We start from the raw sequence: 16,232 nt of genomic DNA, 5'->3' as shown, positions 1-16,232 counted from the left end.
TATAAAGCTGCAACATGACTTGCCAATTTTTAAACTCAATGCTCCGGCCGTTGAAGGCAAGCATGCCGTATGCCTTCGTGACTATCTTCTCCACCTGCGTTGCCACTTTCAGTGACCTGTGTACCTGTACACCCAAATCCCTCTGCCTATCAATACTCTTAAGCATTCTGTCATTTACTGTATGTAGGTCTTGTAGGTCTTATGAGCAAAGGTTGAGGGAGCTAGGGCTGTTCTCTCTGGAGCGGAGGAGGCTGAGGGGAGACTTAATAGAGGGCGGCACGGTAGCACAGTGGTTAGCACTGCTGCTTCACAGCTCCAGGGTCCCGGGTTCGATTCCCGGCTCGGGTCACTGTCTGTGTGGAGTTTGCACATTCTCCTCGTGTGTGCGTGGGTTTCCTCCGGGTGCTCCGGTTTCCTCCCACAGTCCAAAGATGTGCGGGTTAGGTTGATTGGCCAGGTTAAAAAAAATTGCCCCTTAGAGTCCTGGGATGCGTCGGTTAGAGGGATTAGCGGGTAAAATATGTGGGGGTAGGGCCTGGGTGGGATTGTGGTCGGTGCAGACTCGATGGGCCAAATGGCCTCCTTCTGCACTGTAGGGTTTCTATGATTTCTATGATTTCTAGGTTTATAAAATGATGAAGGGGATAGATAGAGTGAACGTTCAAAGACTATTTCCTCGGGTGGATGGAGCTATTACAAGGGGGCATAACTATAGGGTTCGTGGTGGGAGATATAGGAAGGATATCAGAAGTAGGTTCTTTACGCAGAGAGTGGTTGGGGTGTGGAATTGACTGCCTGCAGTGATAGTGGAGTCAGACACTTTAGGAACATTTAAGCGGTTATTGGATAGGCACATGGAGCACACCAGGATGATAGGGAGTGGGATAGCTTGATCTTGGTTTCAGATAAAGCTCGGCACAACATCGTGGGCCGAAGGGCCTGTTCTGTGCTGTACTGTTCTATGTTCTATGTTCTAACTTACCCACTACAGATGTGAGACTCACCAGCCTGTACTTCCCAGGCTTTTCCCCACAGCCCTTTTTAAACAAAGGCACAACATTTGCCACCCTCCAATCTTCAGGCACCTCACCCGTGACTATCGATGATTCAAATATCTATGCTAGGGGACCCGCAATTTCCTCCCTGGCCATCCACAGTGTCCTGGGATACACTTCATCAGGTCCCGGGGATTTATCTACCTTGATGCGCTTTAAGACTTCCAGCATCTCCTTCTCTGTAATATGTACACTCCTCAAGACATCACTATTTATTTCCCCAAGTTCCCTAACATCCATGCTTTTCTCAACAGTAAATACTGATGAGATATATTCATTTAGGATTTCACCCATCTCTTGTGGATCCGCACATAGATGACCTTGTTGATCCTTAAGAGGCCCTCCTCTCTCCCTAGTTACTGTTTTGGCCTTTGTGTATTGGTAGAAACTCAGTATTACTCAGTATCTAATCCCGTACTGTACCTGGCCTGGGAGAGTTTCATGGGGGCAGGGCAGAGGGAGTTTTACTCTGTATCTAACCTCATGCTGTACCTACCTGGGAATGTTTGATGGGAATGTATAGAGAGAGCTTCATTCCCTATCTGAACTTGCCCTGTGAATGTTTGATTGGGACAGTGTAGAGGGAGCTTTATTCAATATCTAACCACATACTGCATCTGTCCTCGGAGTGTTTGATATGGACAGTGTAGAGGGAGCATTACTCTATATCTAACCCCGTGCTGTACCTGTCCTTGGAGTGTTTAGGGGGAAAGTTTAGTGGGAGCTCAAACCTCAATCTAATCCCATGCTGTACCTGTTCTGGGAGTGTTTGATGGGGACAGTGAAGAGGGAGCTTTGCTCTTTATCTAACTCTGTGCTTATCTGTCCTGGGAGTGTTAGATGGGGATGGTGTAGAGGGAGCTTTATTCTGCATCTAACCCTATACTGTACCTGTGCTGGGATTGTTTGATGGGGAAGGGTAGAGGGAGCATTACTCATTATCTAACCCCGTACCATACCTGCCCTGGGAGAGTTTGATAGGGACAGTGCAGAGGCAATTTTACTCTGTATCTAACCTCATGCTGTACCTATCTGGAAATGTTAGATGGGAATGTATAGAGGGAGCTTTATTCTCTATCTGAACCTGCCTTGTGAATGTTTGATTGGGACAGTGTAGAGGGAGCTTTATTCAATATCTAACCCCGAATTGCACCTGTCCTAGGAGTGTTTGATGGGGACATGGTAGAGAGAGCTTTATCTGTATCTAACCACCTGTTGTACTTGCCCTGGGTATGTTTGATGGGAACAGTATAGAAGGAGATTTACTCTGTAACTAACCACATGCTGTACCTGCCCTGGGAGTGTTTGACGGTGACCGTTTCGAGGATCTTTACTCTTTTTCAAAGCCCGTGCTGTATCTGTCCTGGTAGTGCCAGATGGGGACAACGTAGAGGGAGCTTTGCTTTGTATCAAACCCCATGCTGCTCTTGTCCTGCGAGTGTTTGATGGGGACGGTGAAGAGGGAGATTTACTCGTTATTGAACTCCGTGCTGTACCGTCCTGGGATCGTTTGATGGGAACAGTATAGAGGGAACTTTACTCTGCATCTAAGAATGTGCTGTACCTACCCTGGGAATGTTTGTTGGGGATGTTTAGAGGGAGCTTTATTCTGTATCTAACCCCATACTACACCTGTCCTGGGAGTGTTTGATAGTCATGATGTGGAGATGCTGGTGTTGGACTGGGGTAAACACAGTAAGAAGTCTCACAACATCAGGTTAAAGTCCAACAGGTTTATTTGGTAGCACAAGCCACTAGCTTTCGGAGCGCTGCTCCTTCGTCAGGTAAGTGGGAGTTCTGTTCACAAACAGGGCATATAAAGACACAAACTCAATTTACAAAATAATGGTTGGAATGCGAGTCTTTACAGGATTGTTTGATAGGGTCAGTGTAGAGGGCGCTTTATCTGTATCTAACCCAGTGCTGCACCTGTCCTCGGAATGTTTGATATGAACAGTGTACAGGGAGATTTACTCTTTATCTAACCACGTGTTGTACTTATCCTGGGAGTGTTTGATGGGAACAGTGTATAGGGAGCTTTATCTTTATCTAACCCCTAGTGTAGGTTAGAAGGATTAGTGGGTAAATATGTAGGGATATGGGGATAGGGCCTGGGTGGGATTGTGGTTGGTGCAGACTCGATGGGTCGAATGGCCTCTTTCTGTACTGTAGGGTTTCTATGATACCTGTGCTGGGAGTGTAATGGGGACAATTTAGCAGGAGCTTTACTCTGTATCTCACTCCGTGCTGTACCTGTCCTGGGAGTGTTTGATGGTGACTGTGTCGAGGCAGTTTTAATCTTTATCAAATCTCCTGCTGTATCTATCCTGACAGCGCTTGATGGGGACAATGTAGAGGGAGCTTGGCTCTGTATCGAACCCCATGCTGTACCTGTCCTGGGAGTGTTTGATGGGGACAATGTAGTGAGAGCTTTGCTCTGTATTGAACCCCATACTGTACCTGTGCTAGGAGTATTTGATGGCGACAGTCTCGAGGGAGCTTTACTCTGTATCTAACCCCATGCTGTACCTGTCCTGGGAGTGTTTGATGGAAGTCATGATGTGGAGATGCCGGCGTTGGACTGGGGTAAACACAGTAAGAAGATTTGATGGGGACAGTGTTGAGGGAAATTTACTCTTTATCTAACCACGTGCTGTACTTCTACTGGGGGTATGTGATATGGACAGTGTAGAGGGAGCTTTGCTCTGTATCTAACCCCGTGTTGTACGTGTCCTGGGAGGGTTTAATGGAAACAGTGGAGAGGGAGCATTATCTGTATCTAACCCCATGCTGTACCTGTCCTGGGAGTGCTAATGGGAACAATTTAGCAGGAGTTTTCCTCTGCATCTAACCCCATGCTGTATCCGTTGTGGGAGTATTTGATGGGGACAGTGAAAAGGGACCTTCATTCTGTATCTAACTCTGTACTGCACCTCTCCTGGGGGTGTTTGATTGGGACAGTGTAGAAGGAGAACTCACCCCCTCCCCTCCCCCAATCACCCTCTCCCCTCCCCCAATCACCCTCTCCCAATCATTCCCTCCCCTTGCACACTCACACCCTCCCCTTGCACACTCACCCCTCCCCTTGCACACTCACACCCTCCCCTTGCACACTCACACCCTCCCCTTGCACACTCACACCCTCCCCTTGCACACTCACACCCACCCCTTGCACACTCACAGTTGCGTACTCCGTGATACATGTTCCCTAGACAGGGGTGCGTGCTCTGTGCTGTACATGCCATAATAATGACTATGTGTAAATTGAGAGAGACGGACCCTCAATGAGACCTTGGAGTTCTCATGCATCAGTCACTGAAAGTAAGCGTGCCAGTATAGCAGGCTGTAAAGAAGGCAAATGGTATGTCGGATTTCATAGTGAGAGGATTTGAGTATAGTGATGGGGATGTTTTATTGCAATTGTTGGTGAAGCCACACCTGGAGTATTGTGTGCAGTTTTGGTGTCCTTATCTGAGGAAGAATGTCCTTGCTATCAAGGGAGTGTTGAAATCTCGACTTCCCAGTTTGACTTTAACACAAACACACATTAACACAAGATACTTAACTGACAGATTGTCTTTATTTTACTTGCTAGCAAGGGGGGTCGTCTCTCGACACAATGGATCAGAGATATCACTCCAACGGACAAAGAAAATCATCCTGGTTTATACAATTCTGCAGCTCACAGTCAGTTGGACACAATTCAATCAAAAGTATTACAAATGACATACTTTACGTATTGATCCAATAGAAAAAATACTGAACTACCCTGATCTATGAGATCATGATACCTCGTGGGATACCCCAATATATCATCACTAAGCCTGTCCTCTAGTCTCTTTGTCAGACATCATGTCTCTATTTTTGATAGCAGCCTCACAAAACATCTTCACTAAAACAGTCTCACATGGGCATCCTTTAATTGATAAAGGATACAAAGTGGCCTCCAAAAGCCTATGACCTTGAGGGAAGCTAGTGTTGAACTTGCAGGGGCCCTGGCAGACATATTTAAAATGTCAGCATTCACGGGGGAGGTGCCGGATGATTGGAGGGTGGCTCATGTTGTTCCGTTGTTTAAAAAAGGTTTCAAAAGAAATCCGGAAAATTATAGGCCAGTAAGTTTGACGTCGGTGGTGGGCAAGTTGTTGGAAGGTGTGATAAGGGATAGGATCTACAAATATTTGGATAGACAGGGACTTATTAGGGAGAGTCAACATGGCTTTGTGCGTGGTAGGTCATGTTTGACCAATCTATTAGAGTTTTTCGAGGAGGTTACCAGGAAAGTGGATGAAGGGAAGGCGGTGGATGTTGTCTACCTGGATTTCAGCAAGGCCTTTGACAAGGTCCCTCATGGGAGGTTAGTTAGGAAGGTTCAGTCGCTAGGTATACATGGGGAGGTAGTAAATTGGATAAGACACTGGCTCAATGGAAGAAGCCAGAGAGTGGTTGTGGAGGATTGCTTCTCTGAGTGGAGGCCTGTGACTAGTGGTGTGCCGCAGGGATCGGTGTTGGGTCCATTGTTGTTTGTCATCTATATCAATGATCTGGATGATAATGTGGTAAATTGGATCAGCAAGTTTGCTGATGATACAAAGATTGGAGGTGTAGTGGACAGTGAGGAAGGTTTTCAAAGCTTGCAGAGGGATTTGGACCTACTAGAAAAATGGGCTGAAAAATGGCAAATGGAATTTAACGCAGACAAGTGTGAGATATTGCACATTAGAAGGACAAACCCAAGTAGAATGTACAGGGTAAATGGTAGGACTCTGAAGAGTGCAGTTGAACAGAGGGATCTGGGAATACAGGTACAGAATTCCCTAAAAGTGACGTCACAGGTGGATAGGGTCGTAAAGAGTGCCTTTGGTACATTGGCCTTTATAAATTGGAGTATCGAGTATAAAAGTTGGAGTGTTATGGTAAGGTTATATAAGGCATTGGTGAGGCCGAATTTGGAGTATTGTGTACAGTTTTGGTCACCTAGTTACAGGAAGGATGTAAATAAGGTTAAAAGAGTGCAGAGAAGGTTCACAAGGATGTTGCCGGGACTTGAGAAGCTGAGTTACAGAGAGAGATTGAATAGGTTGGGACTTTATTCCCTGGAGCGTAGAAGATTGAGGGGAGATTTGATAGAGGTGTATAAGATTTTGATGGGTATAGATAGAGTGAATGCAAGCAGGCTTTTTCCGCTGAGGCTAGGGGAGAAAAAAACCAGAGGGCATGGGTTAAGGGTGAAAGGAGAAAAGTTTAAAGGGAATATTATGGGGGGCTTCTTCACGCAGAGAGCGGTGGGAGTGTGGATAAAGTGGTAAATGCGGGGTCACTTTTAACATTTAAGAAAAACTTGGACGGGTTCATGGATGAGAGGGGTGTGGAGGGATATGGTCCAAGTGCAGGTCAGTGGGACTAGGCAAAAAATGGTTCGGCACAGACAAGAAGGGCCAAAAGGCCTGTTTCTGAGCTGTAATTTTCTATGGTTCTATGGTTCTATTAGTATTTTATGGCCTTGTCAGTGAAGTTACTGAATCTCTAAGGGATGTGGTCAACTCAACTTGCCTTCAGGATAATCTCCGATTATAGCCCTGATAAATTTTATTTATTGCCAACATTATGAAACGCATGTATACATTGCTTATCAATTCAGTGACTGAGCTTTTCATCACTACCTACAGTGTGACGGGGTATCATTATGTTACCATTAATTCTTGTCAGTTCCCACTAAGTTCCCTACCATAACTTTTGCGTTGGCTAAGACATTAATATCTTTCTGACTGTTTTGATTAGAAACTGTGAAGGCAGCTTCATTAAAACTCACTCTTGTATCAGTGTTTCTGATAAGGTGTCTGGTGAGGCAATTAAGTCTCCTTTATGGCCTTGTGATTCCAACAGTTGGGTGCTTTAAAGGAATGTATCTAACGTGTTTGGTATCAAAGGGCACTCTGTAACTGCATCTAAGTTTTTTTGTTAAACTTCTAAAAACGTATAGAAGATATCTTTATATATATCTTTATATATATGGACTAATTAAAGGTATTACACGTAACTTTAAAGCTACAAAGTATTTAAAACACTTCATTATAATTACTATCAATCTTGCTGCCCATTGATAAAGTGAATTCTGCATCTAAGTTGATTAAACAAAAACCCGAGCAGAGTCTGCCAATCTTATAGAATGATGTGGAGATGCCGGCGTTGGACTGGGGTAAACACAGTAAGAGTAATGGCATTTGCTACCAAATACACCTGTTAAAACTCTTACAATCTTATAGAAGCCCTTTTCTTTTCTGTCTTTCTACAGGAGTACAGCGAAGGTTTACTAGGCTGAATCCTGGGATGGCAGGTCTGTCATGTGAGGAGAGACTAAGTCGATTAGCATTATATTCATTTGAGTTTAGAAGAGTGAGAGGGGATCTCATAGAAACTTACAAAATTCTAACAGGGTTAGACAGGGTAGATTCAGAAAGAATGTTCCCAATAGTGGGGGTGTCCAGAACGAGGAGTCATAGTTTGAGGATAAGCGGTAAACCTTTTAGAACTGAGGTGAGGAGAAATTTCTTCACCCAGAGGGTGGTGAGTGTGTGGAATTCTCTACCACAGAAAGCAGTTGAGGCCAAAACGTTGTCTGATTTCAAGAAGAAATTAGATATAGCTCTTGGGGCTAAAGGGATGTGGGAGGAAGGGGGGATCAGGATATTGAATTTGATGATCAGCCATGATCAAAATGAATGGTTGGGCAGGCTCGAAGGGCCAAATGGCCTACTCCTTCTTCTAGTTTCTATGTGTCTATGTTTCATTGACAGGTGAATTGGGATGATGTCAAGCAGACCTTTGGGTGTCGAGACTCGTCATGGTGAGTATTTTATTGAACTGAACTGAAAGCCTCAATTCATGGTTTCTGCTGATGCTGAACAGTAATCAGAGTGGATTCCACATGGGAATAAGCTGGGTGCTCAGTATTGGCCCAGGTACAGAACATAGAACATAGAACAGTACAGCACAGTACAGGCCCTTCGCCCTCAATGTTGTGCCGAGCTTTGTCCGAAACCAAGATCAAGCTATCCCACTCCCTATCATTCTAATGTGCTCCATGTGCCTATCCAATAACCGCTTGAAAGTTCTTAAAGTGTCCGACTCCACGATCACAGCAGGCAGTCCATCCCACACCCCAACCACTCTCTGAGTAAAGAACCTACCTCGGACATCCCTCCTATATCTCCCACCATGAACCTTATAGTTATGCCCCCGAGGAAATAGTCTCTGAAAGTGCACTCTATCTATCCCCCTCATCATGTTATAAACCTCTATTAAGTCACCTCTCATCCTCCTCCGCTCCCTCAACCTTTCCTCATAAGACCTACCCTCCAAACCAGGCAGCATCCTGGTAAATGTCCTCTGCACTCTCTCCAATGCTTCCACATCCTTCTTATAGTGAGGTGACCAGAACTGCACACAATATTCCAAATGTGGCCTCACCAAGGTACTGTACAGTTGCAGCATAACCCAACGGCTCTTAAACTCAAACCCCCTGTTAATAAAGGCGAACACACTATAGGCCTTCTTCACGGCTCTATCCATTTGAGTGGCAACCTTCAGAGATCTGTGGATATGAACCCAAGATCTCTCTGTTCCTCCACATTCCTCAGAACCCTACCGTTGACCCTGTAATCCGCATTCAAATTTGTCCTACCAAAATGAATCACCTTGCATTTATCAGTGTAAAACTCCATCTGCCATTTTTCGGCCCAGCTCTGCATCCTATCAATGTCTCTTTGCAGCCTACAACAGCCCTCCACCTCATCCACTACTCCGCCAATCTTGGTGTCATCAGCAAATTTACTGACCCACCCTTCAGCCCCCTCCTCCAAATCATTGATACAAATCACAAAGAGCAGAGGACCCAGCACTGATCCCTGTGGTGCACCGTTGGTAACTGGTCTCCAGTCTGAAAATTTTCCATCCACCACCACCCTCTGTCTTCTATGAGATAGCCAGTTACTTATCCAATCGGCCAAATTTCCCTCTATCCCACACCTCCTTACTTTCTTCATGAGCCTACCATGGGGAACCTTATCAAACGCCTTACTAAAATCCATGTATACGACATCAACTGCTCTACCTTCATCTACACACTTAGTTACCTCCTCAAAGAATTCAATCAAATTTGTGAGGCAAGACTTACCCTTCATGAATCCGTGCTGACTATCATGGATTAAGCTGCATCTTTCCAAATGGTCATAAATCCTATCCCTCAGGACCTTTTCCATTAACTTACCGACCACCGAAGTAAGACTAACCGGCCTATATTTACCAGGGTCATTCCTATTTCCTTTCTCGAACAGAGGAACAACATTCGCCACTCTCCAGTCCTCTGGCACAATCCCCGTGGACAGTGAGGACCCAAAGATCAAAGCCAAAGGCTCTGCAATCTCATCCCTTGCCTCCCAAAGAATCCTAGGATATATCCCATCTGGCCCAGGGGACTTATCGACCCTCAGGCTTTTCAAAATTGCTAATACACCTTCCCTCAGAACATCTACCTCCTCCAGCCTATCAGTCTGTATCCCATTCTCATCCTCAAAAACATGGTCCCTCTCCTTGGTGAACACTGAAGAAAAGTATTCATTCATCGCCTCTCCTATCTCTTCTGACTCCATGCACAAGCTCCCACCACTATCTTTGACCGAACCTAACCTCACCCTGGTCATTCTTTTATTTCTCACATAGGAGTAAAAAGCCTTGGGGTTTTCCTTGATCCGACCCGCCAAGGACTTCTCATGCCCCCTCCTAGCTCTCCTAAGCCCTATTTTTAGCTCATTCCTTGCTACCTTGTAACCCTCAAGCGACCCAACTGAACCTTGTTTTCTCATCCTTAGATACGCTTCCTTTTTCCTCTTGACAAGACATTCAACCTCTTTTGTGAACCATGGTTCCCTCACTCGGCCATTTCCTCCCTGCCTGACAGGGACATGCCTATCAAGGACACGCAGTATTTGTTCCTTGAACAAGCTCCACTTTTCATTTGTGCCTTTCCCTGATAGTTTCTGTTCCCATCTTATGCTCCCTAATTCTTGCCTAATTGCATCATAATTACCCCTAATTGTAAACCTTGCCCTGCCGTACGGCCCTATCCCTCTCCATTGCAATAATGAAAGACACTGAATTATGGTCACTATCTCCAAAGTGCTCTCCCACAAAGCTTTGATGTTAATCAGAATTTTTTTCCCAATTTATTCACCATGCTCCTGTCATCCATTTTCTGAATGTAGTTGATCAGATGAATGTGTGGCAGAGGCCTTCCACGTTTTCACTCAGTGTTCCAGCAATTTTACTGAATGGCTTTGCACAGACTCGTGCAAAGTTCAGCAGTTTCCATTTACAGTTAGCAGTGCTGGTGTAACTGGTGTAGTCACCAGTTGTCTTGCAACCCATAGAAAGTGCATCGCCAAAGCCTCCAGACAGATTTCCAACCAATCTAGGCCATGAGACCATTCACAAGTCGAGCTGATCAGGAGAGTGAGTCCAGCATTCTGACTGTTTCGGTTGATACAAGCTCCTGGGTCAATACATAATAATGAGCATAGGAATTAGGAGCAGCAGTAGGCCAGTTGGCCCCTCAAACCATTTGACAAGATCACGGCTGAACTCATTGTAGCCTCAACTCCACATTCTACTGAACCCCCAATAACCTTTGATTCCCTTGTTAGTCAAGAATTGATCTATCTCTGTCTGAAAAATATTAACTGCCGCAGCCTCCACCACTCTCTGAGGAAGAGAATTCCAAAGATTTACAACACTCTGAGAGAAACAAACTCTCCTCATCTCCATCTTCAATCTACATTGAGATTCCATTCCCCTGGCAACAAACACCAACATTCTATTTGCCTTCCTAATCACTTGCTGAACCCACCTGACTGACGCACAGTGGCAAAATGTATCCACCTGATTGACACAATGGCATATTGTACCAACCTGACTGACACACAGTGGCAGACTGTACCCACCTGACTGACACACAGTGGCAGACTGTACCCACCTGACTGACACACAGTGGCAGACTGTACCAACCTGACTGACACACAGTGGCAGACTGTACCCACCTGACTGACACACAGTGGCAGACTGTACCCACCTGACTGACACACAGTGGCAGACTGTATCAACCTGACTGACACACAGTGGCAGACTGTACCCACCTGACTGATGCACAGTGGCAGACTGAACCCACCTGATTGACACAATGGCATATTGTACCAACCTGACTGATGCACAGTGGCAAAATGTACCCACCCGATTGACACAATGGCATATTGTACCAACCTGATTGACACACAGTAGCAGACTGTACCCATCTGACTTGACACACAGTGGCATATTGTACCAACCTGATTGACACACAGTAGCAGACTGTACCCATCTGACTTGACACACAGTGGCATATTGTACCAACCTGATTGACACACAGTAGCAGACTGTACCCATCTGACTTGACACAGTGGCATATTGTACCCACCTGACTGAGGCACAATGGCAGGCTGCACCAACCTGACAGACAGAGTGGCATACTGTACCCATCTGACTGACAGTGGCAGACTATACCCACCTGACTGACACACACTGCAGGAGTATGCAGCAGATGGCACACAATGGCAGATATTACAACACTTTACTGACACACATTGGGATACTGTACCCACCTAAATAAAGCACAGTGGCAGACTATATGCACCTGACTGACAATCAGTGTGCCGACTGTACCAACCTGACTGATGTACAGTAGCAGACTGTCTGACATTCTATGGTACATTCTACCAAGCTGCCTGACACAGTGGCAGACTGTACCCACCTGACTAATGCACAGTGGAAGACTGTACCCGCCTGACTGACACACAGTGGAAGATTGTATCCACCTGACTGACTGCATAATTGACTCCCCAAGGTTCAGGATCCAAAGAGCCAGGGACCAAGCTCTGCCACAAACTGCAAGGACGTCAGCAGATGGCAGCCACCACCATGCTGGCTCTGGCAGTAATGGTCAGAAATCATCATAGAAACCCGACAGTACAGAAAGAGGCCATTCAGCCCATCGAGTCTGCACCGACCACAATCCCACCCAGGTCCTACCCCCATATCCCGACATATTTTACCCACTAATCCCTCTAACCTAAGCATCTCAGGACACTAAGGGGCAATTTTAGCATGGCCAATCAACCTAACCCGCACATCTTTGGAATGTGGGAGGAAACCAGAGCACCCAGAGGAAACCCACGCAGACACGAGGAGAATGTGCAAACTCTACACAGACAGTGACCCAAGCAGGGAATCGAACCCAGGTCCCTGGAGCTGTGAAGCAGCAGTGCTAACCACTGTGCTACCGTGCTGTCCTGAAGAGTCAGGGCGGCACGGTAGCACAAGTGAGCTGTGACTTGTCAATCTCTCTCGCTGCTCCTTTCTGGTCTTCCATTGAGCTGTTCTGTGGGAAGCGGCTCCCTGAAACAGGAAGCGAAAGTACCCTCCTCCAATCATTATCCTCACTCAGATACAACCCTCATAGACTAAGCTCACTCCCTCCTATTTTACTGGATTTGAGCTTCTCAGTATCTCAAACAGCTTTTGTTATTGAATGATAGAACAGAATTAAGGGGCTGAATGGCCAGGTCTTGTTCCTAACTATGAAAATGTCACTCTGCCCACTCTCCTCCCAACCCCTTTACACTCTCTCATATATTTTAGATCCAGTTTCAAAGTTATAGGGAGTGTACTAAGTGAGCCAGCTGTCATTCTTCACTTTGCAGTATTGGTCCATGTGCTGCTCCTGCCCATGGGGTAGCTACTGTGTGAGTTTTTAAAAACTGCTCCACTATAATGGTTATGAATGTTTTCTTCCCGCAGGGGTGAGACTGCCTACATGCTGTTGTACAAGAGAGTGAAGCAGGAGGGGAGAAAAGTCTCCTCTGCGAGCAGACAGTAAAAGGCAGTGCCTCTCTCCAGCTGAAAGATTGCAACGAACAAAATTTGTACCAAGATCTGGCATTTCTGTCAACAGCTGTCAACAACACAATACATTTAATATAGTCCCAGGAACATTCTCAAACAAAATTTGTCATCGTGTTATGAGATGATGCGAGGAAAAGTGACTAAAAAGTCAAAGAGACATGAAGGAGTGTCTTAAAGATGGAAGGAGTGTGATGATACTGTACTCTTAAAAAATATATTTATATCATGTTTCTTGTAAGGGGTATGTTTAAAATTCAGCTCCGGTTTGCCTGGTGCTGATCTGTCTGCAAACTAGGCAGCTCCATGTTAAGAATGCAGGAGAATAATTGATCCTAGATAATGGGGTGCTTGTTTTAATCTGAGCTAATGCATTTTTGTTTATTACTGGTTTTCCACTGGGGTTTCAGTATAGGGTTGAATTAGGTTTATTGACAAGAGACGGTCATGTGAATGGATGGAGCTAAGCTCTCTCTCACTCTCTGGAAGCTGTTGTTTATGTGTCAGAGGACAGGTGTCTCTCTCTCTATCTCTCTTCAGGGGTGTTCACAGGCTCTGGAACTGCTAAAAAGTAAAATCACTTGTAAGCCTGTGTTGTTTGCTAACTGATTTTGAAGAGGAGTTTTAATCTATGATGAATATTGCTTAAATTGGAACTAATGGAGATAGGCAACAGTTAAGAATTGTTACTTTTCATGTTTGTTTTGATAAAAGCTTCCTAGTGTGCCAATAGAATCATACCTGGAGTGAACCATCTCATCCTCTGCACACTAATGCCAAAATAAAAAATTGTTTGAGTCTAATCTAACTTTTTAATATACTTTGGATTTCTGATCTGGTCCCTAACTAGAGAGGCAGTGGAGCTTAGAGAATGAATTCACCTTAGCAGCTGAAGGTAAGGCCTCCAATGGCGCATGGATTAAAATGAGGTTTACTCCGATGGGAGTGTGCAGATATCTCACAGGTTTGGAGGGCTGGGGGAGATTTGTTCAAATTAAGGCATTGTTGAACCCAGCAACTCCAGGGGTGAATGGACTTGGAGTGAGCTAGAATGTGTGTAGAGGAGTTTGGATGAATTGAATGCGGTGGAAAGTAGAATAAAGATCAGGAGAGCAGTAAACTCTCAGAATCTAGAGGTAACAAGGTTCTGGGTGAGGCCTACTCGATATTACTGAATCTCACTTTGCTGGGATGTAGCGGACACGCTGGGATCGTTTAAGACTTATCTAGATAGCCACATGAACAGACTGGGAATAGAGGGATACAAAAGAATGGTCTAGTTGGGCACATGAGCGGCGCAGGCTTGGAGGGCCGAAGGGCCTGTTCCTGTGCTGTATTGTTCTTTGTAGCTGTTTCTGGTTTCAGATTTTGTGGTTCTGCCATTTCAGATTATCTGTTGAAAAGAAAGAATTTAGAGTTTCTTTTTGTCTGTGATCAGGAGCTGGCCAGGACTCGGTCAGAGCTGCAGTGAGGGAGGAAACCAAACATTTTCACATTTTAGTTGTGACATTAATAAATTGGATGGTGCAGTTTGCTGGGCATGGGATCCAGATTTAAGCGAAGTTAACATTGATGTCTAGGATCTCTATATTAGCCATTTCGGACTGTCTGAAACAAATTTTCAGTTGGTATGGGTTCCAGAACTCTCGACAGGACAGATGGACCCACTTTAACCACAACACGCAGCTGATTAGTAAAACAAAACTTGCTCCACTGCTGTGGAATATGGAGATTTACTCTGTAATCAAACACTGTGCTGTACCTGTTTTGGGAGTGTTATTGATGGCGTCAGTGTAGAGTGAGTTTGACTCTGTATCTAACCGCTGCTGTACCTGTCCTGGGAGTGTTTGATAGGGACAGTTTAAAGGGAGATTTACTCTGTATCGAACCCCATGCCAAACCTGTCCTGGGAGTGTTTGATGTGAACAGTGTAGAGGGGGCTTTACTCTGTATCTAACCATGCTATACCTTGTTATTTGAATCATAGATCCTACAGTGCAGAAAGAGGCCATTCGGCCCATCGAGTCTGCACCAACCACAATCCCACCCAGGCCCTATCCACATATCCCTACGTATTTACCCACTAACCCCTCAAACCTATGCATCCCGGGACACTAAGGGGCAATTTAGAATGGCCAATCAACCTAGCCCGCACATCTTTGGACTGTGGGAGGAAACCGGAGCACCCGGAGGAAACCCACGCAGACACAGGGAGAATGTGCAAACTCCACACAGACAGCGACCCGAGCCGGGATTCCAACCCAGGTCCCTGGAGCTGTGAAGCAGCAGTGCTAACCACTGTGCTACTATGCCGACCTGTGCTGGGAATTTTGACGGGGACAGTGTAGACTGAGATTTACTCTGTATCTTTACTCTTTTGTCTCAGTCAGAAGGTTATGGGTTTCCGCCACACCCTAAAGTCCAGAGCAATGACTTTCTGGTGAGGTACTGAACAGTGTTGCACTGTGGAAGGGACTATCTTTTGAATGAGACAATAAACTGGAACCATGCATTCACTGACAGGATGTGCAGCAGCCCATGCTGTTATTTGTTCTCCCTTTGTCCTGAAAAACATTCCATCATCAAAAAGAATACACCTGTTGTCTGTCCTTTTTGGGATCTTGCTCTGTAGAAAGTGTTACCACTTTGAAACAATTCATTGGCTGTGAAGCACTTTGGAACTTTCTGGGAACGAGAGGTGATTTCTGAGAGCAAATTTTGTTTATTCTCCCTATCTTCTATATCATTGCCATCATATTCCATGTGTTGAATAGAAGTAAATATTTCAAATAAATGTACATTTTTCCATATAAAACACACAGTAGATGCGAAATCCTATTATAACGTTTCTACCATTCAACATGCAAAACTCACAATATTTCATTGAAATGATGAACACTCTAATCCTCATTGGTTTTTTGAGTATCCTGTCCATTCCCTCTGCAACTTCAAATCCCAGTAGCAGCTTACAGCTGAGATTTTAGCGAGGGTAAGAGATGACCAGATGAGCTCTTAGTGTGTGTTGGGAGTGACACTTTTATGTTCAGACAAGTATTTTTTCAAAAACACGTTTTGGTGATGTCCCTCTTTTTGGGAAGGCTGGTTGGATCCTCATGCACAGTGTACCTGACTCCAGCTGTTCAGGGTTTGCCCAATTGTTCACACCATGCCTCACACAGATGTTAACAT

At 45.2% G+C, this 16,232-nt stretch overlaps 1 protein-coding gene across 1 annotated transcript in view; it reads left to right on the top strand.

The window, feature by feature from the left end:
• LOC144486748 (ubl carboxyl-terminal hydrolase 18-like) overlaps window positions 1-15,853 on the top strand; it is a 131,571-nt gene extending 115,718 nt beyond the window's left edge. The window contains exons 10-11 of the mRNA XM_078204775.1: window positions 7,853-7,902; window positions 12,942-15,853. Coding sequence (XP_078060901.1) covers window positions 7,853-7,902; window positions 12,942-13,020 — 129 coding nt within the window. The 3' untranslated portion in view covers window positions 13,021-15,853. The remainder of the gene's footprint in view (window positions 1-7,852; window positions 7,903-12,941) is intronic.
• The last annotated feature ends 379 nt before the right edge of the window (window positions 15,854-16,232 follow it).

This window comes from Mustelus asterias, unplaced genomic scaffold, assembly GCF_964213995.1.
Source record: "Mustelus asterias unplaced genomic scaffold, sMusAst1.hap1.1 HAP1_SCAFFOLD_446, whole genome shotgun sequence".
Taxonomy (NCBI): domain Eukaryota; kingdom Metazoa; phylum Chordata; class Chondrichthyes; order Carcharhiniformes; family Triakidae; genus Mustelus; species Mustelus asterias.
Note: the sequence above shows the minus strand (reverse complement) of the source record. Positions and strands in the feature narration are given on the sequence as shown.